Genomic DNA, 21,577 nt, shown 5'->3' with positions numbered 1-21,577 from the left:
GATCTGATGATTTAAGGAGGCTTATCGTCGCGGTTTCATTTACGTTATCGACTGTATCTCAAACGAAACTCTGAATCTGTATCTCAAATGAAGTACTTTTGTAAATATCAACTTGACAAGTTTGTGCTTCGCAGTGCCACTAAAGCTGTATGCAATGAGACAAATATTCAGTTAGTCTAAGCCATGGATGGATGCTGTGTTTATCAAAAGCAAAATTTATTGAGGAAACGTTTCGCAGAGCTGGATTACCAAACATATTTTAAGAGATACGATTTATGAACTGCAGGATGGAGATGATGTAAACATAAAGGGTCACGATGGTGTCTTTTGCTACGCAATGTCTTGCTTCGATATATCGCATGTGTTGAACACGACGTCATGGCGTATCTACATCAAAACATGCTAAACGTAATCAATGACAACTTTTACAGCTAAATAATTGTTTTGTTTCGGTCTATGATTATTCTAAACACGTTTTTGTTTACTAATAATTTTGCTTACTAATCTGGATGACTGGATGTTTATTCATCTGAAAATACTTAACAAGACACATGATTAAGTTACATTTCCATAAACCGTAAAAAAACATTATATTTATACAACAGTAACTGAGCAAACCTGATTCTAGATTCAAGATTCAGCTTGTGTCAGAACCATTGCATTCTGGGTAATCAATATTTACACTAAAGCTTTACAGGCTTTCGTTACTAAGGGGAGTTCATATTTGTCATGGACTTTGTTTATCAACAGTGTTTTTTTACGATCAGTCCCTTATTTTAGTGTGCATGCTTCATTTAAGCAGGACAACGTTGTATTACATAAAGACCTTGACCTGTTTCAAGTGTTCTAGCAAAATATCGCATTGTATCTCTGAAACTACCCACACATCTAATCTTAGAGCAGAAGAAGAGACCAACAGGAGTAAAAACATGCCACAATTAAGGTTTTTATCAGTTCCAACATCACTTTTGAAACCGGATCTTGCAGACCAAACTGCAGAAGTAGATTGGGCTCAATTTTCAAAACTTTAACGAGGATCTTGTCCAGGTTTCTTAGATCCTCGCAGCAGGTCAGAGGTGCCACGTGTTTTAAATGAGTCACCTTCCCATGGGATTTGAGGTTTGTGTGGTTTGTAGTTTTACACTACACAACTCTGGTCCCATTATTATTATAGCTGTAGGTGTGGTTTTAACAGTTATGTAGGTCCTTTTTAAAGTATGTTTTGCATACTTGACAATCCAAGAACCACACAAATTTTACTGTCAGCTTTGATGATACCAAAGAGACAGAATTTAACCTCATGCTACTACCTGCCTGTCAGGTAGTGTCATGTGATCTTGTGGTCTCTGAACCAGTGTTACAGTGGAAAAACCACATGTAAGAAGTTACACATTAATGGAAGACGTCAGCATAGAGCAACACAAACCCTGATCAGCTGGTAGTAGCATACAACAAACCCTGGGCATGGAAGGAGCCTTGTGATATGTTGGGGTTGTGGGTGTGTTGGGGGAGGGGTGTATGTGAAGGACAGGGATGACAGCGGCCTCTTTGTCTTGGACTCTTGGAGCCGTGTGAACGCGTCTAAGTTGGCCCTGCCTCACGTGACGCAACTGCCCTCACTCCTCCCTGTCCTTTGTTTGGCCAATCTGGGAGCCACCCCTGGTTGAATGGGATTATAACCCAGCAGGGGATTGATTCCGGGGGCCTGTATCTGGCTGGCCTGGGGTCCCTGTGAAACAATGCAGATCCACCCTTCTTGCCACCCCTTCTGTCTTACTGCTCCCCTCCGGCCAAAACTCCATCATGAGACCCTGCCTGCATATGAAGCCTATGGGAGGCTGGTGCTCTTGGGAATGTAGGAGATGCTCAGGAAAGCTGTCTAGATGGAGATGCTTTTGGTTATGTAGTCCATCTGTTGGTGTCTGGGAAAGGTGTTTACCAACATCTAATTTTGCCAAAAATAACCAGGAGAATTTTCATTGCGGTTGACTGTTCCAGAGCTACTGGGAGATTTGGAGGTCAAAATTGGGCAGCAGAGCTGCCTGCAATGAAATCCCATTTGCCCGCCATAACTGCATATTAAAATCAAAACTATTCAGATAGGCTGTAATTGTGTGGTGCCTAATAAGGACACAACAAATGTAATGTTCTGTGTCTTCCTGCTGTATACCCAAATCTCTATGTATTTTTTAAGCTCGGCATTAATGTAGAAGTCAAGTGATGTGACACTGTTTTGTTTCATCATGTGCAATTGTTTTTGGAATCATTAAAGATGTGGAGCATTGGGAATGTAAGGAAACGTTTGTAAAACAGATGCTTTACTTCTCTCTTCATGTGTTTCCTCTCTCACTTTTTGTTCTAGTGCCACTTTTTTGGCGAAGGGGGTGAGAATTCCCTACAGTCGTGTTTGTGGGTGGAGTTTTAAGGCCTCTACTACGTTACAAAAGAAATAACCGGTCATAAATGGTTAGACACTAGTGTAAAACCACTCTTGAACATCTACAACTTTTGGCATTCGCTTTACTTGTTTAACTAAAGGCTTTTTAAATGAGCCATGGGCCATAGAGTTGTATACATGTGAAATGATACAACTCTCCTGCACAGAGGAATCATTCTGCTGTAGAAGAACTGATGCTGTATTGATGACTGTGCTGAAGGAGAATGATGGGGAGATCAGCTTGGCTCTCTGATTTGCTGAGCAAGCGAAGTCAATAAAAGTCAAATGATTCAAACCAGAACCGCACATGTTGGTTCTCCTAAACACAGATCTGCCATCTGTGACTAAATGTGTTTTATTCCATATCCGATTGAGGAATGGCGTAAGAGAGTGTGGTTGTTGTGTAATAGCTGATTATCCCCCTAACCAGTTGTAGTTAGTAGGGATGTAACGATTCAATCACGATTCAATCGCGGTCCTCATTAAAAATGCCTGTCTGAAATCGATTCTGAATCGCAAGGCTGCGATTCTTTGTTTTATGCACAGCTTGTGCCTGTATTACGGCATTTGGTCAGTAGGAAGTCCTTATCAATCTAAAATCATTATGAGTCGGAGTCGTTTATAACGTACATTTAAAAAAGCAACACTCGTTAAACAAAATCATTCAAAATATTCTTTATTATCATGAAAATACCTGAAACAATTTGAAGAACAGCGTATAAATATTCATGTGTAGACATTTCCTGGAATAGCGTTTGTAGTGCTACTTCTTGTGTGGCACAAAGGGAGTTTCTGCACGGGAGCGCCCTCTGGCGTTCGGATGTGCCGGGATTTCACCGTAATTCATTCAAATTCATTCATTGAGAAAACGCGCATTTGCACGATGAATCGTTACACCCCTAGTAGTTAGTAGTGCTTAGGAAGTCAAGCATCATTGTAGCTTATTAATGATCTGTTTACATTGATTTTAAGTGTATTTTCTTTCCTTAGGTATGTGTAGTCATTCATTTTGTATGGTAAAACAGCTAAGTGTAACACTACTACCAAAACTGTTAGTTGTAAACTGTAGATTTTCATACACGTTCCAGATGTTGCACTCTCTAAAAGTGGTATCTCCTTCTCTCCTGACAGAGCCTCATGAACGGGTTGTGCAACCCGTAGTGCCATCAAGCTCCTTTTTGCGTTCCTCCAACGGACTGCAGCACCTCCCTACTGGAAAATGTCCGCAGCGCAAACGCAAAATGATCGGGAGCAGCGCTGGGGCTGTTTGGAATCCCTGGGCCTCAGTCAGAAGGAGCTGGTCCTTGCAGAAGCACTGCAAATGGAGTACGATGCCCTTGCCCGCCACCGACAAGACAAGGGGCCAGCAAATGCGCTACCCCCTGACACCAGCAAATCATCCCCCTCTAAGAGCGAACCATCATTGCCTAGACGTGTACCCAGCCCTTCTTGGAATAATTTGCAACCGGGTGTGCCAACATCTGATCCCACATTAAATCACGACCAACCCGGGGTGTCAAACCTATCACGTTCAGCAGGTGAGTCCCACGGCTTTAGTAAGGAGCCTCGTTACATCCTTGATGAATGGGAAAATGATTTTGAAGGAACATCGCAATTACTAATGAAAGGACTCCCGCCACTCGATGAGCCTCCACCGGTACCGCCCAGAAATCCCATCCCCCAGAATGATTCGTTCATTGACCGTCGAAGCTCCACACCGAGGGATGTAAACTTGTATACTCCTGAGGTGGACCAACCCAAGCTTTCCTATGGAGATGCTCTGAACTATGATAACTTAAATGACTCTCTTAGCAAGCTGAATGGTGATTGGCCATCACCTCGAGGTCGAAGAGTAAATGGGGATAAAACGGGGAAGGTGGTGGCACGAAGCAACACCCTTCCTCCTCAGGTTCCCCCTCGAACCTATGTTGCATCTCAGAAGAGCACTAGAAGCCAGCGCAGAGTATCAATTGATCCGGTCAGCAGCTTTTCTTAAAACTCACCAAATGAAGCATTCACATCTCATTTGCAATTAACTAACAGGTTTTCATTTTTTTTATCCTTTTTAGGCATCTTTTGGGCCCAGGTCTAATGGCTTTGGATATGAACTCTTTCAGGTGTCTGAAGAGAGGGATGAGGAAGTAGCTGCTTTCTGTCATGTACTAGATGTGTAAGTTGCTGCCCTTTATACCAACCTCTTTAGTAATATAACATAAGGTATCAAAAATAAATACCAGTGGAATGTCACTTGTATGTTCAAATGGATAGCTAATTTGTGGTTCGAGCCCTTAGGCATATAGTTTAACGCATGGTTTTGTTTAAAATTTTGACAGGCTACGATCGGCGTACCCGTGTAACGACAGCTCTAAAAATGCAGGCTTTGTGTGGAGCCCATGCGTGACGCCGGAGGAGCTGCAACAGGGACTGGGGGTCAGCATCAAGGTCACGGTTTACAGTGCCCACTTCAGAGAACCAATCACTTTCTCCTGTGATGGTAAGCTAAAGCTTTTACTTTTTTATCATAACCCAACAATACAGCCAGATAAGCAATACAATCTCTGCATATGTTCGTACCTTGGAAATCAAACCCATGTCCTTTACACTGCGATCGCATTGCGATAACAATTGCGCTAGAGGAACTAACCTATAATCCAGTGCAAAGTTTGTAGACTTGAGATTATTAATATTTAAACATTTTGCATTAGCTTAGTCATAATTATTTTTGAGCTGTGTCAACACCATGGCTTTTTCCCCACATCCTGAAACTTTTTTGAAAGTACCAGAGAAACTGGAGAGGCTTTGGCCCCTGAATTCTCTTAATAGCATTACACTGAATGGGCGTTCTGCCAGCCATCTGTTTTGTGTACTCAATTAAAAGAGCCAGCTTTTCATTCACTTGCCTTGAAGGAACACTCGCACCACCCCACACACACGGAGCCACATAGACCGATATGGCCTCATGTGGAGAGATTAGAAAGGGGCGCGAGAAATGTGTTGCGAGCATGTTTTTATTCTCACTATTTCATTGCACTTGTTTTTTCTTTTGTTTTGCATCATTTGGCATGATTTCCCTCACATATGCCCTTTTTCATGGCAGCCTGCCATATGATATGATGAGCACAAATTGTGCTGCCATTTTAACACATGGGTCCCTTTTCACATCACAAGCACATTATATGCAGTTAAATGATTGGGATGTTATACAGTAATGGAAGTCTCTCTCTATTTTATCCATTAATTACAAACAACTTGGAAAATCATCAATTTATTTGGAACATTTTTTACGTCTGCCATTGTTTACTATTGGACAAACAGATGGCTCTATCCCAAAGTCATACCATCGGTTACTCCTGTGTCAGGCAATATCAAAATCAGTCTACAAATGGCTTACTTAGTTGTCTCTGCACATAAAATAAGGAATAAAATTCAAAGGTAATGATTTTATATTTTACTGCTGAGAACATCCATAAAATTTTGTAGCAATGGTGTGCCAACTTTTATTGTTTTGCTTTTAATTTAAACTTTGTGCAATAAAAGATCTATTTCGTCTATGTCTGCCATCAGTTTGAGTCCATTATAACAGTTCATTGCTGGTTTGCTGGAAGACTAGAAAAGTGAGATGACGAGTTTCTCTACTGTGACCACACAACGCTGAATTTGCCCTGTTGGGGTGTAATTTGTAGGAAGGGTGTAATTTGTAGGAAGGGTGGATTAACCTTTATCTGGTTCATCCCTACAGAACCTTTGCTCATTGCATTTTACATCATACATCCTGCATGTAGATAGCTGTGAAAGGAAAACTCTGATCTTGCTTGCTTTGTAGCATGAAAGGAGTCAATTTTCATTCACACATTGCGCTTACCGGTAAATTACTGGTAATCTTACAACCTGTCTTACTTGTAAATTGGGAGCACTGATTTACCGGAAAGGTTCTGTTCACACATGATCTGTTAACTGCAATTTACCAGTAAATTACTAGTAAAGACTGTATGTGTGAAAGGGACTAATGACGTTGCTAAAAACATTTTGTGTATTTGCTGTAATGTTTACGTGCTTTGTTTTCCACATGCCGAACATTATTGTTGCACATCTATGCCTTTCTAAAACGTGTAGGTTTTTTTACAAAGCTGATCGTTTTAAAAAGTATGGCATGCAAAAACCTGTAAATGTAACATGAGCTTAAATTTTCGCAGTTTCTCTTCCAACTGCTTTAGTCGAGCGGAGACTTTTATACGTTACTTTGCGCTTCCGCTTTTATCTTTCACACGCGGAGACATGCGCACATGGACAAAACAGTGAGAAAGTGGGTTAAGGTGTTAACATGCCACACATGTAAATACCTGTGCCAATCGTTTTTGCTCATGCAGTTTATGGGCTTTCCCCGATAAAAGAAAAGCATTTTACGTGTTTACATTACCCCATGTGTTATCAGTTTATTAAGCATAATCGGCGTAAGAATATGTATGTAAACGCACTCAGTCATGCAAGTAAATTTGTTTTTGTAATGGCTTTGCCAAATGAAATGTCATTCCATCTTCCTTTCAGGGTCCTCAACCATCGACCTGCTGATCTATCAGACTCTGTGCTACACCCATGAGGATCTGGATCTGATTGATGTAGATGACTACCTACTGAAACTCTGTGGCCAGGCCGAGTATCTCAAAAAGTAAGAACTCTTGTTTGGGAAGCAGGCTTTAATGTGCATTTTATGGTGGATGGATTTTATGCTGGTTAATGCATGTTTGATGCTGGCCTAGCTGGTAAACCAGCATAGATTTTGTATGGAAGTCCTACTGGACCTTTCTGATTAATTTGGTTAAATATACAGTTGTGTTCAAAATTATTCAACCCCCCAATGCTGTTAAGGGTTTTAGGGAATTTAGTGTACATTTGTAATTGTATTCAGAATGAAATCCTACAATGACTTCTTAAAGAACCATATGCAACTAAAATGACATCAATTGGTTTTGTAATATAGTAGTAAATGTTTCTTTTGTGAATTCTTCATTGACACAATTATTCAACCCCTTAAAGAACTACCACTCTGAAGAACAGAGGTTCATTGAAGTGTTTTCAATCAGGTATTGAAAACACCTGTGGATGTCAGGGAACAGCAATAAAGCCTAATAAGCACCAATTAGGCAGCTTTAAAATGACTGTGATACTCAACTCCTTCTAAACATTTACTGGTGTGGTTACAAACATGGTGAAGTCAAAAGAATGGTCCAGGAAGACAAGAGAAGAGGTGATTAATCTTCACAGGAAGGGCAATGACTATAAAAAGATTGCAAAGATGTTAAACATACCAAGAGACACCATAGGAAGCATCATTCGCAAATTCAAGGCAAAGGGCACTGTTGAAACGCTTCCTGGTCGTGGCAGAAAAAAGATGCTAACTGCGACTGCTGTGCGCTATCTGAAGCGTAGAGTGGAAAAAAGTCCCCGTGTGACTGCTGAGGAACTGAGAAAAGATTTGTCAGATATGGGTACTGAAGTTTCTGCTCAGACAATACGGCGCACCCTGCGTACTGAAGGCCTCCATGCCAGAACTCCCAGGCGCACCCCCTTGCTGTCTCCAAAGAATAAGAAGAGTCGACTGCAGTATGCCCAAAGTCATGTGGACAAACCACAGAAGTTTTGGGATGGTGTTCTGTGGACTGATGAAACAAAATTAGAACTGTTTGGGCCCATGGATCAACGCTATGTTTGGAGGAGGAAAAACAAGGCCTATGAAGAAAAGAACACCTTGCCTACTGTGAAGCATGGTGGGGGGTCAATCATGCTTTGGGGCTGTTTTGCTTCTGCAGGTACAGGGAAACTTCAGCGTGTGCAAGGTACCATGAATTCTCTTCAGTACCAGGAGATATTGGATGACAATGTGTTGCAGTCCGTCACAAACCTGAGGCTTGGGAGACGTTGGACCTTTCAACAGGACAATGATCCCAAGCATACCTCCAAATCCACTAGAGCATGGTTGCAGAAAAAAGGCTGGAACATTTTGAAGTGGCCATCGCAGTCACCAGACTTAAATCCGATTAAGAACCTCTGGTGGGACTTAAAGAAAGCAGTTGCAGTGCGCAAGCCTAAGAATGTGACTGAACTGGAGGCTTTTGCCCATGATGAATGGGCGAAGATACCCGTAGATCGCTGCAAGACACTTGTGTCAAGCTATGCTTCACGTTTAAAAGCCGTTTTAACTGTAAAAGGATGTTGTACTAAGTACTAAGATTGAATGTCACTTGGGGTTGAATAAAACTGATAATGATGTGAGCACAGAAAAGACATTTGTGGTTATTTCATTATAAATGTTATGTTATATTTGTCTGACCTACACATGCCTCTTTGATGTAATTGTAAGCAGGATGACTGAATGATCAAAATCAATGTCAAACCGGCCAAAACAATCAATTTCAGTTGGGGTTGAATAATTTTTAACACAACTGTAAGTCTTGCTAGTTTAGTTGGAAGATCTCCCAAACCAACACGGACACAAAGCTGGCCTCTGCAACCTGCCAGTGTGCAACATGGTGCTAACATTTTCCCATTCGGTAATATAATAAACTTTGTTTCTCAAGCACTTCCATTGTCGTGCTGTTGGGAATGGGCGATTCGAAAAAAACAAAAACAGGCCAAGTTTGTGGTCTAAATTCATCCTTGTCGTATAACTGAGGACCTTCAATTGTGGTTACATTAAAATAAGCAGTGCTTACGTCTGCGGGCTGCTTTAACCACATTGGGTTTTCCCATGACACGACCACCATTTTGACGGCGGTCTTAGCAGCAAATCGCTCATACATGTACTCTTTCAGTTTTCCTTATATTCTGAAAAGGCAAGCATCCTTTTAAATAAAATTGTTTTTCTGATAAAGAGCAAAACAGGCTGCATTGTTTCAGATGTATCTGGCAAGAAAAGCAGGTGTGATTTCATTTAAGTGTGTGTGGGTTGGTTGGTTTTGCAGCTGTGTGGTAGGAAGCGTGTCCCTTCCTGATAACCGGTGAAAAAGGAGGGACATTGTGTGTGTGACTGTTGTAAAGTAAAATGTTTCAGAACAATAAACTCCTTCAATCAAATGGCCACTTTAAACAATGCCAGTGGTGCAGTGGAAGTAAATCATAATTCAAAGGACAGTTCACCCAAAAATTACAATTCTGTCATTGTTTATTCTTCATCATGATGTTTTAAACCTGTGAGTTTATTTTGTTTAACACAAATAGATGGGAAGCATACAGTTCATGGAACTTATTGACTTTCATAATGTTTGTTTTTCTACTATGGAGATCAATGGGTACATTCTACTGTGCGCTTACCATCATTTATATCAGATTTTCTTTTGTGTTCAACTGAGCAAAGAAACTCATACAAGTTTAAAACGATGTAAGGGAGAGAGAAAACAGTGACAGAATTGTAATTTTTGGGTGAACTATCCCTTTAAGTACTAAACTAATGTTCACAGTTCCTGTATGATGTTATCTTAGAGCATTGTTTCATTGTAAAGCTCTGGATTAGTATGAGCCTAAACGATCGTGTTTCCAGATTTCACACTTCACTTCAGTAAACCCTGTGTTAACATTCTTATTTGCATATTTATCTTTACATATCACTGGTTGGATACAGACTTTAACTCTTAAAATGTCACACTTGCTATTATTATTTGACATTTAAGTGTTTCTATATATTGTTACGGATACCTTAACAAGCTAAGAGTCTATGAATATTTAATGTGACATGCATTGTTTAGTTAGTGATTAGTTGTATTTTGCTTAACTGTTTCAGACTGATGTGCTGTATTACCCAGAATTTAACTTTTTCAAGTGTGAAATGTTACACAAAATAGGCGGCTTTTGTTTTGACAGCTTGAATGCCGGTTTGGTTCTGTTCATTGCTGGTGTAGCTCTAGAGTGTTCCCTGCTATTATTAATCTTTCCTCCATTTTTATGCTTTTCTGTTCTCCGATCTTGCGGTCTTGATTCTGCACTAGAGTATTTGTGTAAGGCAGTCTGATTGGTCAATGCCTGCGTTGGCACTTAAAGTTGAGACATTTTCAACTTTTGCCAGCAGCAATGCCAATGAATCCGTTAATGCTAATGCCCCGTGTGAATAAGGCATATAAAGATGGAGATTAAAATGGGTTTTTGTTTGTATTTGCAAATCTTATCTTGGCACTACTTCAATTTACAAGGAATTGTACAGTATGAACCAAATGATGACTAAAGCCTGCAATCTAAAGGGTTTCTTTTCTTTCTGATTAGCAATCAAACTCTGGCAAGCTTCGAGTACATTCAACAATGTCTGAAATTTGACTGGGACATCAGACTCATCCTCACCAAAAGAAGTTCTGTCAATATGGAGCTCGCTCGAACGGTAAGACCAGAGTTGACACCAGATGGTTCAGTGGCCCAGCAACTTATTTTTCTTTTGTTCAAATGGTTGAAACCGCAGGAAACACCTGTAGGAAATGTTTTTTTAGACACCTAAACCCAACAAACCTTCCTAGTGTGTACTTGATTCTGGATAATCTTTACAAAACCTTCAGCCACAATCAATATCCTGCATAAACCCAATCCCAAAAAGTTTAGGAAATGTAGTGTAAATGTAGTCCACTTTGCCCAAGAAAGGTTTCAGCATCATAAAAATGCTCAAGTGCTTGTAACTTGTGCTTGTAACTTGCCATTTAGACTACAATAAATGAATTATGTCTGGAATGTGCTTTATGAAAGGTGAAACCTAAGTGCATTGGATTCTTGAATGATTGCCTCTTTTAATTTGTGTTGCTTCATTGGCATTTTGTTTTATAGACAGAAGATGATGAGACTTCATCCACCATGAATCACAATATTCTGCTGCAAGAAAGACCAGTGAAACAAACTGTGACCAGGTGAGGGAAGGAGAGGAGATCAAGTGCTTTAGATGATTGCATATTGGTATGCGTTTTATCCGCTGTTTGATTCATCATACTCCTTTGTTTGTGTGACACAGGGAAGCACTGACATTACTTCTAGATACCTTTCATAATGAGGCGGAGTCTTTTGTTCTGTCTGAGGTAAACTTCTTACAAACATTTAGTTTTACACTTTCAGAGTGATACCACTGGGAAGACTTTTAAATAGACATTTTTAAATGAACAGCATTTCGATACTGGCAGTACATTTACATTTCGACAATTAACATGCCAATACCTCACTTAAAAGCATCTTTTCATATTAGGCTAAGCAGTAAAAATGCTATATATTAGTTTTTTGTTTTTCCCTCTAACACTCTTGTGTTTGTGTTCTTCTGCAGATCGAGTTGTCGTTGCATGTGGAGCGGTTAGTGCAGTCTGTGAAAGCCCTGTGTAGTTCACTAGCAGCTGTCGAGACGCCTGACATCACTGCTGCCCTAAACCAGCTGCCAGCCTGCCCCTGTAGACTACAGCCTAAAGTGCAGAAGGTTGTGTCTTTGAACACGGTCTCGTACACACGCAACATGAGAAGTGTTTTGGAAACCTAATAAGCACACATTAACATGCTTTTCTGCAACACTGCTGTTTTCTTGTTCCTCAAATCATCAGACAGACCGGTTTTCCGTTCTGCTTAAACTGCTAACACTTGAAACTGCTAATCTTCCTAGAAATGCGTTACCATGCAAGCTATTTTTTTTGGTCCGTAGGGGTTTTAGTTTCCATTAGAGAAATGACAGTTTGTGTTTGGTGCTTTCTATTATGCGTGCTTATGTATGTTTTTTTCTGTTTCCCATCATAGGATGTCAGTGTTTTGGCAAAGAAAGAAAACCGAGGTACTGCATTGCTTGTCATACTGACCTTAATCTGAGGCTTTGCCAATTAAATGAAAACACCACTGCTTTTTAATATTTTATGTTCTTTCCTTAACTTAGACTAATTAATACACGCCTATCTTTTTTCAATGCGTGCACTTAATCTTTGTACACCTTGTCATTAATGTGTTAGCATTTAGCCTAGCCCCATTCAGTCCTTAGGATCCAAATCCTAAGGATCTAGTTTGGTTGCTTCTAAATTCATCCCTGTTTGGGTCCTAAGGACTGAATGGGGCTAGGCTAAATGCTAACACATTCACGACGTGCTGTACAAAGATTAAGTGCACACACTAAAAAAAGCTATGTATGTATTAATTAGTCTAAGTTAATATGAGAACATAGTAAAAAATTGAAAAACAGTGTTGTTTTCCTTTAAAACTTGGGTCACCATTTCACAATTTCTCCCATTTTGAAATGTAGTCATTAAAACTATGATACGAATGGTTAAACATCGTTATTACATAATTTGTATAGTTCATGTTTAACTTTATCTACATAGTAGTCACCCTTTGCCAACATTTCTGCAAACTTAAGGCTGAAGTATACAAAGTGCGTGTGATGCAATTTTCGCCATCAGAAGACTGCGCGTGTTTTGTACGTGTAAAGCCAGATTTTTATAACCATGCATATATTGTATGCGTATGTAGCGCATGCACCTACAGGAGAATGAAGTATGTAGCCCAGGCGATGCAACTAGGCGAGTTAAACTATACTTTGCAAGCTATGTTTTTGACTGTGTGCATAGGTTTGCGTACACGTAAAAAAACTATAGTTCGGGCTTTAAACGCAGTTTGTTTAGAAGTGTATAATGAATAAATTTAATTTCTGCAATTCATATATGGTAAAGTAGTGATGTTTTTTCATAATCACATAAGAATGTTTAAATAACCTATAAATATAAGTTTAGTCAGTTTTGTTCAATCGTCTTGACTGGTAGTCTAGCATCAGTACATTATCAATTCTGTTACTCCGGGAAAGATAGTGTCTTTTTTTGTTGGAGTATGTATATGTAGAAGAAACAAGGAAGTCTGTGATTAAAGATAGGAATAAACGGGAAGGATGCGCAGCTTGAACGTGTACCAATTTTATTGGCCCCCGTGCTATTTCGGTGCATTAAATTTCTCCTGCTGTTCTATCCATTTAGGGCTTCATGACCATAGCAACAATTTTTTGAAGATTTAAAATCCGATTTTATTTTCCTAAAGGGGAAGATGAAAAGTGGCGTTGTCATAGTTTTCCACAATTAACCTTAATCTTATAAGCCCAAATGCCTCTTTCCCGTTGGCTTATTACTGACAGATATTCAAATGATCAGTTTTGTGGATATACATTACACACAATCTTTTAAAAGGTTATGTAAGTGAGGGGTCTTGTATCATCCTGAGGGGATTTATTTTGCAATAATGACTAGCCAACTGTACATTATCTTGCTTATTACAGTGCCATTTGCCAAGTAAATGGATATGAAATATTGATTTGGTGTGAAATGATGCGATTATGGGAGACTGTGGAGTGCTACAAGAGTTTAGCACTACAGTTATACACAATAGTTGTCACATTCAACAGCCAAATATAAAGATTGTAAAAATATATCGATGTGCGTTCCTCGTATGATGTTTTGCATACCGTGACCCGCAATGTACAATAATAGATCTTTTATTTTTTCCTTTTACAGCGAAAATCGTAGAGAAGTTGACTGCAGCCATCTTGGATCTCGTGGAGCTGTACTGTAGCACTTTCAATGCTAATTTCCACACAATGCCACACAACAGCAGAACCACGACACCCATACAGGAAGCTGGAATGGTCACCAACGTTCTGTCTTTTAACGTGTATGCAGCTCATCGCGTTCCCATCACGTGGGCTGCCAGGTACTGCCTTTCTCTTGTTTGGTTTTGTATACTCAAGATTAAACTGTGTAAAATTAAAGGGATAGTTTACCAAAAAATGAAAAGATTGTCATTAATGACTCACCCTCATGTCGTTCCAAACTCGTAAGACCTCCATTCACCTTGGGAACACAGTTTACGATGTTTTATGTTTAGTCTGAGAGCTTGTTGACCCTTCATTGAAAATCTATGTACGGTATACTGTCCATGTCAAGAAAGATAATAAAAACATCATCAAAGTAGTCCATGTGACATCAGTGGGTCAGTTAGAATGTGTTGAAGCATCGAAAATACATTTGGGTCCAAAAATAACAAAAATTACAACTTTATTCAGCATTGTCTTTTCTTCCACATCTGTTGTGAAGCGCATGTGCGAGACTGAAGTCACGTGACTGCAGTGACACGGATGACGTGTTATCCTCTCAGACATGTTTACGAAGTGCTTTTTTTCCCAATCTTACAGCGTGCGTCTCCCTCATACTGTAGCCCTGGTGCACAAAAAAAAACAACAACTGGGGCGCACCAGATAACACGTCAGCCGCGTCACTGCAGTCACATGACTTTAGTCTTGCGCATGCGCTTCACAACAGACGCGGAAGAAAAGACAATGCTGAATAGTCGTAATGTGTTTCAAACCTGTTCAATTTCTACTGCAGACAAGGTAAGATATTTGTTATCAAACAGGAAGCAGGAGCACAATTGACTTCCGTAGTAGGAAAATACTATGGAAGTAAATGGTGCTCAAAAAACGGTGTTTGGTTACAAACATTGCTCAAAGTATTTTTGTTTTTAGCAGATCATAGAAATTCATACAGGTTTGAAAAAATAATGATGGAGTTTTTGACACAAGTTTCATTTTTGGATTATCTATCATTAACATTTAAACAATGCACTTTTATATAAGAATGTTCTGTAGACAATGGATTTGAAAGTGGATTATGTTTTTAGGGTCAAGTGAGTTCTTTTGTGGTAGGTGGTAGTGTTGTTTTGTGTGTTTTGCCAACGCGAACAGACTAGCTATCTGGAATTACAGGTTTGAGAATGATATCATCTTACTTGCTTTCGTTTCTAGCATCTTACTGTCTCCATTTTACAAGTCCGAAGTTGAAAGTAGACAAATTCATTCATTCAGTTGATTAAAAATTCTATGAATTAAAAAGTGCTACAGAAATACAGTTGTTTAGGCATATACAAAAAACGACAAAATACAAGTACAGTGAACAAAATTAAGGCACTTATAAATCGCTCTGTGTATCAAATTTTCCATAAAATATATTTATATTTATTTAAAGTATTAGCAATTCTAATTTTGTCTAATTCTAAATATCTTTAGGACTATAACCGGAAAAGGTAATTTCATAGTGCTATTAAGCAAATATAAGAATTATTTTTTTTAAGTATAAATTCATAATACTTCTGTGATTGGGTTGTTAGGGCTATGGAAATTATTAGACAATAGGAAAAGCTGACAGTAGTGGAGACAGATGTAGAGGAATCTGAAACATTGCTATCCACCAGCTGTCTGCATTGCTGATCCCCATCAGTAATCCATTGGGATTATTCAGCGTTGTGGTGAGGTGAGCGTGAGATCTCTTGGGAATGCCGAACCTTCTATTTCACTCCTCTCCGCCCTCTTTGCTATCCCGGAGAAGCACCAAATAACCAAACTGTTGCAACTGCTCCCATCAGCATGGTGACAGATGTAGACCAACCCTACATTTCACCACATCCCAGTCGTTCAGTAATAAAATAATACAGCCCTTTTCCCTCCCTCTCACATCATTGGAATGGTCTCTCCCGCCCAGTGACCTGGACTGGTGCTCTTTGTCTCCCCGTAAAACTGATGCAGACTGGGGAACAAAGTCGTTACAATGGAGAGTGTATGGGAACTCAGCATAACCTTTGACCTGTGGAGGCCAGGCAGAGGGCTGACCAGGCACCTGTGTAGTGATGATGGAGGGCTGAGACTCTCTTACATGCCATCTGGTTTAAGCAATTCGTGTCAGTGAGCACAACTTAAATGGGTTTTCAAGGATAGTATGAACTGCTGCACTACTTTGCAATGCTATTTTTCTTTTTGGAGTGGATTCTTGGATTAGTATTCCAAACTTGTAACATTAGCATTCCTCTTGCTTTTATAGTCTTCCCTCTTTGGTATTCCATTTAGCTTGGGAATGTTTTCAAGCTATTTACATCAGACTCTGGAGAGTTTGTTTCCCATTTAGAAATCTCTTAAGCGTTTACATTGTGCCTGAAAGATGGATTACACTGGATAATTTTGAGATTAGGAAGACTTCAGCAAAGTGTCCGCAACTATTAACTAAGCTGTAAATCCACAAAGCATGTTTAAATTAAATGGTTTTATTTCTGAATCCTAGAGCAAACGGTTATGCAGGTCACACGGGAATTGTGGTTTTCTCACGATCAAAAGTAGCAGTGCAAACTAATGCAAAAATATGCCATTTATTAAGTTGGTGCAGCAATATGAGCATAATTTAAAGGAACAGTTCACCAAAAAGGGAAATGTCGTCATTTTTCTTAGACTTATGTTTTTTTAAACTTGTACAAGTTTCTTTTTAGTGGAAAATGCAGGGGGAAAGTTAGTTTAATTTGCAGTACCGGTTGCTTTTACATGCACAGTGAATGTCTGGAGCTTTGAAGCTTCAAAAGATTCATAAAATGGGTCCATTTTAAATTAAATTATTCATTGCATTTTAAGTGGAGGGCATGAAAACAGACTCTTTGAGCACTAGAGTTTTGTTGATACTCACCTCCTACAGTAAACATGTGGTGGTGGTTAGAACAGGCCAACTTCTGCAAGTTTTTAGTGGCCTACAACCACCACATACACTACAAACAGTGCATATTTTAGTGCATGTCAGGTTCTTTGAAGAGAAGTGATTGGCGTGATGGTAAGGAACTAGCAAGTTCATGTTTGGGTGAAGTGTTTCTTCAAGCCTTTTAGATGTAAATTTAGCTGGCATTTGCTCTAATTTTTTCTCACTTTCTGTCTGTCCCTTTCTGCTCTATCCTTTCACAAACGCATCAACAGCTATGAAAATTTCTTCCTGTCCTGTTCACTCACCCATGGAGAGGTGGAGCTTTGTGCACCCCAGCATACCAGTAAACAGTCGGTCAGCAAATATCTCTTCCACCTGGTGGTGTGGGACCAAAGGTGAGCTCGTGGCAACCCCAAATATATTTAAATAACATTTACATTTATGTATTTATCAGATGCTTTTATATAAAGCCGATTTAACCCCTTAAAGTTCCAATGTACAACAACTCAAAAACATGTCACATATCTTTGGATTTTAAATAATTTGAATCACAAGAAGCTTTCAATCAACCCAGTAGGTACAATTAGTGTCCTTTTTAGTTTTTTTTTTTTCATTTTAAAGGAATGCTATGCTATACTACGAGTCTGAATTTTTTTTATCCGAATGTATGTTTACTGGGTATTAAACCTATGACCTTTGCATTGATAATGCTATGCTCTACCAACTGAGCTACACAATCCAAGTACAGTCTCGTTGAGGATTGTTAAAAATAAAAGGGTCTTACTTGATAATATAAGGTCAAAGACCCTATGTTTTGAACATATGTTAGATCTTGGTTTGTTTACCAAGTACATCAGACGACCGGTTTAAAATAACTCATCCAGTTCATCTTCCTGTGGCTATTATTGTACTTCTTTTGTAAGGTAATTGTATCGTGTTTGTTTTTTAGTGGACAATTGTAGTTTATTTCCTTCGGCCTGGTGAATATATTTAGTCTCGGATACGTAGGTGTACATGTACTATTATAATTCAATGTGTAGGTGTTTCAAAACAAGCTTTTGATGCAAGCTAGTTTTAAGGATACTGTTTGATTTGCATAGACTAATCTCATTTTTATGTATATTTATCTTTTTGAAAATCCAGAGTTTGCTTCCCCGTCCAGATCAACCAGTTGCCTAGGGAGTCGCAGTTGACTGTGATGCTCTACGCCACCCCTTTACCACCCCCTGGAGGGGCGGAGGAAAAGAGCAAACAAAAACGCAATATGGAAGCTCTGGGTTGGGTCACCATGCCATTGTTCAACTTCAGACAGTAAGCATGAATCTGTCAATTTTTTGTGGAAAATGTAATTGCATTAGAATGAAGTGTGGAGTGCATCACTCAATGGAGGGCATGAAAACAGACTCTTTAAGCACTAGAGTCTTGTTGATACTCACCTCCTATAATAAACATGTTGTGGTGATCAGAACAGGCCAACTTTTGCAAGCCTTTAGTGGCCTACAATCACCACACACATTAAAAACATGTTTTTCAATAAACTATACTTTGCAAGGCTGTGCGTTTGCGAACACGTAATAAAACGGACTATACTCAGAGTACATTTTCTCTTAGATGGGATGATTCACATATTTGCTTTAGCATTTGTATTCGGGATCCATTTCGCAAATATTTACCTTGCTTGTTAGCCTGGTCCAACCAGACTCTCGTACATTCATTTCATTTGTACAGAGAGTCTGGCCACGCTCCACTGCAAAGCGTTACTTGCGTTAAAGAGGGCCCTCTGGGCAGATCCAATAATTTTAAACTTCAACAGAGTCACTCAGGATCTGCCATAGGCGATCGCTAACGTGTGGTCGTGACGTATATCATGCGCCGAAACCGGCCGGAAACAACAAGTACGAATCATCAAACCAACAAAACTTAGCAAACCTGGTTCTTGCTCTGCCTTTACCTTCTGTATATTCGGCAGTTTTGCAACCATGGACGAATAGCTTTTCTCACGTCTTTCTTCGCTGCCATTACTGAACTACAACTCAAACTGACGCAAGACCTCAACGTCATCGTTCTTAGTTCGCTGATTGGACCTGCAGATTTTTGCAGGAGAAAGCGAAACTCTACACAGCAGTCCCTGACGTAGTAATGAAGCTAAATGAAAATTAAGCGGAAGCACGTAGGAGGGCGGAGCCAGGCTACTTGCTTGTAAGATAAATGTAAAAACTTGAACTTGGGGGAGCCCCATGTATCTATTTATACTTCATCCTTGTCCGTATCCTGTTGTTGCTTGTTTTCCGCATAGGTAAACGGATGTTAGATGTTTAAGCATGGTTGTTGTCCTTCTTCCTTAGTGTTTTGACATGTGGGAGGAAGCTGCTGGGTCTTTGGCCTTCAACTCCAGGCAGTGGAAACGCTCGATCCAGCATGCCCAACTTCAGCCAGCCAGACAGCGTCATCCTCCAGGTTGGCCTTTTTGCTCACTTCAGACTGTATTATACAGTTAACTGTCTTATGTATATCCTACTTAATTTAGTACAGTTATGACTCACCCGACGACTTAGGAATACACCCACATGAACTTGCACACCCACTTTAGTCTAAGTGTTTGCTTTTATTTTGGTTGATTAGTCTTGTATCAAAGAGGCTGTGATGTGCTGAATAAGCTATTGTTAGGCCTAAAGATAAGTATTTTTTTTCCAGTCCCAGTGTAATTTATGCATGTGCACATGCAACCAAGATGGATTTGGTGCCAAAAAATTAATTGGGCTACACACGCACACACTTTTAATTGAGATGTTTATATAAGGAAAGCAGTTTGTTTAACAGCTTAATCTTTTATCTGTCTAGACATATATGCTTTTTGTCTTTTGGCTGAGGTGTGTCATTGTATTGAAGGTATATTGTGCAGTTGGCTCTTAACTTTGGTAATAGGGTTGGGCTGGTGTGCTAGAGGAAATGTTGTCCCTCTGCCTGCAAAAGGTCCTAAAAGTAGGTCAGATAGCTTTGCAGAGAGAGAAACAGAGACCGAAAATTGAAAAATTTGATGCACATCTAAACAGCCTTAGGCAAAACGACAACAGCTAGACCAGTTTTATGATTTTATTCCTATTTTTTTCAGTGCCATTGAATACATGTATGCGTTTGGCGGATCATTTTATGCAAAGCAACTTGGTGTATTTTAAGGATATGCATTTTATCAGTATATGTGTTCCTTGGAAATTCAATTCATTAAACTTTGCAATAATTATACTGCAATTATAGCGTTGTTATAACCCTAAACTGCACAATACAACAGTTTGGCAATTATTTGGCAGTATCACACAGAAATGCCACTTTTATTTTGAATCAGATGTGACTAATTTGTCAAAGATTCAGACGCAGTGTAAGCACCTGAGCTGTCACCGCAGTGTTGCATGAAATCATGAGTCACCACATCCCCTCTTCACACATTTAGACGTGACGTTTCACCTCTGATCTCTGTAAACAGCACTGCTCTGCTGTTGTGGAAAACCCTTGCACGACTGGTTTTCTCCTCATACTGTCCTGGTCTCTATAAAATTCCCACCCCTGCATTGGCCTCCCACTACACAGACACTGTTCTTCTTTCTGCTCTAGGCCTGTGCCAAGCCAACCCATGGCAGTGCCAAAAGGCCACTTTTGTAGTCGAATGGCATGGCTTTGTCTGAGGTCAGTGGGCTGTGCAGTTTAAACTGGGAGTGCAGCCTGGTCCTGTGTCTATTCAGTAGATTCTGTCATTCATTAAGTTGCAGGGGTTATTCAGGTTTTGAGAATGTGTGTGGTTGATTTCTCTTCATTTGGGACCTGCAATCTGCCCGTTCAGCTGCCCCACCAGCAAGATGCATCTGGGTCTAATGGCACATCTGGGACTCATTAGGACTCCTGAGTAACGTGCACTCGCTCTTTTCAGATTCTCTTCATGTGCCGCCCTGTGCAGCTCTCCTCTACATCTTTCTGACCTAATTCACATTTTTTTCTTCTTTGGTTTTCACTTTTCATTCAATTCTTTTTGAATCGGTTAAACCTAGCCAAGTTCCACATTGCCAGTCTAGTGATTCGGCTTTTGACAAAATGGTTATATGCTGTTGATAAACTTCAATATGTAACAAGATAGCAACTTAATGAAGTTTAAAATAAAGTATAAAATTTGAAAAGTTACACTTAATGAAAATTTACTTCACTACTTACTAAGTTGCTGTCTTTTTAGGAAGGAAAAGTAATTTTGACAATAAAAGTGAATGCAGGCAGGCATTTTTAGTTATGCTGGTTAAAAGTCTCCTTACATTCTGATAGCAGTCACTGTTAAGTTGTTTAAATGTATTTGTAGAAATTTATGTCATCTGTGAAAGGCGTAGGACCAAAAAATGTTCAACCAATCATAGATCTCGGTCCGAACGGACGTTGACTTTTTTGTCCTTCATCCGTAAGTGTAATTTGAATGCCACCGCACAGCCTGTTCACGCAGACACCATACGTCATCGGCACGTTCACGTGCGCTCACCTCCCGTCTGTAAACAGAGGGAGAACGGCAAACTTTTCTGCTGAGTTGACAACCTGCACAGGAGACACAAAACGAAAGAAATCTTTTATTACAACAACAGCAAAAACTGCCAGGATCAGCAAATAGCAAAAACCCAAATTAACATCA

At 39.7% G+C, this 21,577-nt stretch overlaps 1 protein-coding gene across 2 annotated transcripts in view; it reads left to right on the top strand.

Annotated features, from left to right (window-relative positions):
- The window catches only part of pik3c2b (phosphatidylinositol-4-phosphate 3-kinase, catalytic subunit type 2 beta), a 64,176-nt gene that overhangs the window by 21,600 nt on the left and 20,999 nt on the right, over window positions 1-21,577 (top strand). For both annotated transcript variants that reach the window (XM_055183858.2, XM_055183857.2), the window contains exons 2-14: window positions 3,569-4,415; window positions 4,507-4,607; window positions 4,771-4,931; window positions 6,983-7,103; window positions 10,688-10,799; window positions 11,234-11,313; window positions 11,415-11,478; window positions 11,718-11,864; window positions 12,176-12,209; window positions 13,924-14,119; window positions 17,190-17,312; window positions 18,061-18,228; window positions 19,263-19,374. In XM_055183858.2, coding sequence (XP_055039833.2) covers window positions 3,657-4,415; window positions 4,507-4,607; window positions 4,771-4,931; window positions 6,983-7,103; window positions 10,688-10,799; window positions 11,234-11,313; window positions 11,415-11,478; window positions 11,718-11,864; window positions 12,176-12,209; window positions 13,924-14,119; window positions 17,190-17,312; window positions 18,061-18,228; window positions 19,263-19,374 — 2,178 coding nt within the window. In that variant the 5' untranslated portion in view covers window positions 3,569-3,656. The remainder of the gene's footprint in view (window positions 1-3,568; window positions 4,416-4,506; window positions 4,608-4,770; window positions 4,932-6,982; window positions 7,104-10,687; window positions 10,800-11,233; window positions 11,314-11,414; window positions 11,479-11,717; window positions 11,865-12,175; window positions 12,210-13,923; window positions 14,120-17,189; window positions 17,313-18,060; window positions 18,229-19,262; window positions 19,375-21,577) is intronic.

The sequence above is a fragment of the Misgurnus anguillicaudatus genome, chromosome 14 (assembly GCF_027580225.2).
Source record: "Misgurnus anguillicaudatus chromosome 14, ASM2758022v2, whole genome shotgun sequence".
NCBI classification, from domain to species: Eukaryota; Metazoa; Chordata; class Actinopteri; order Cypriniformes; family Cobitidae; genus Misgurnus; species Misgurnus anguillicaudatus.
Note: the sequence above shows the minus strand (reverse complement) of the source record. Positions and strands in the feature narration are given on the sequence as shown.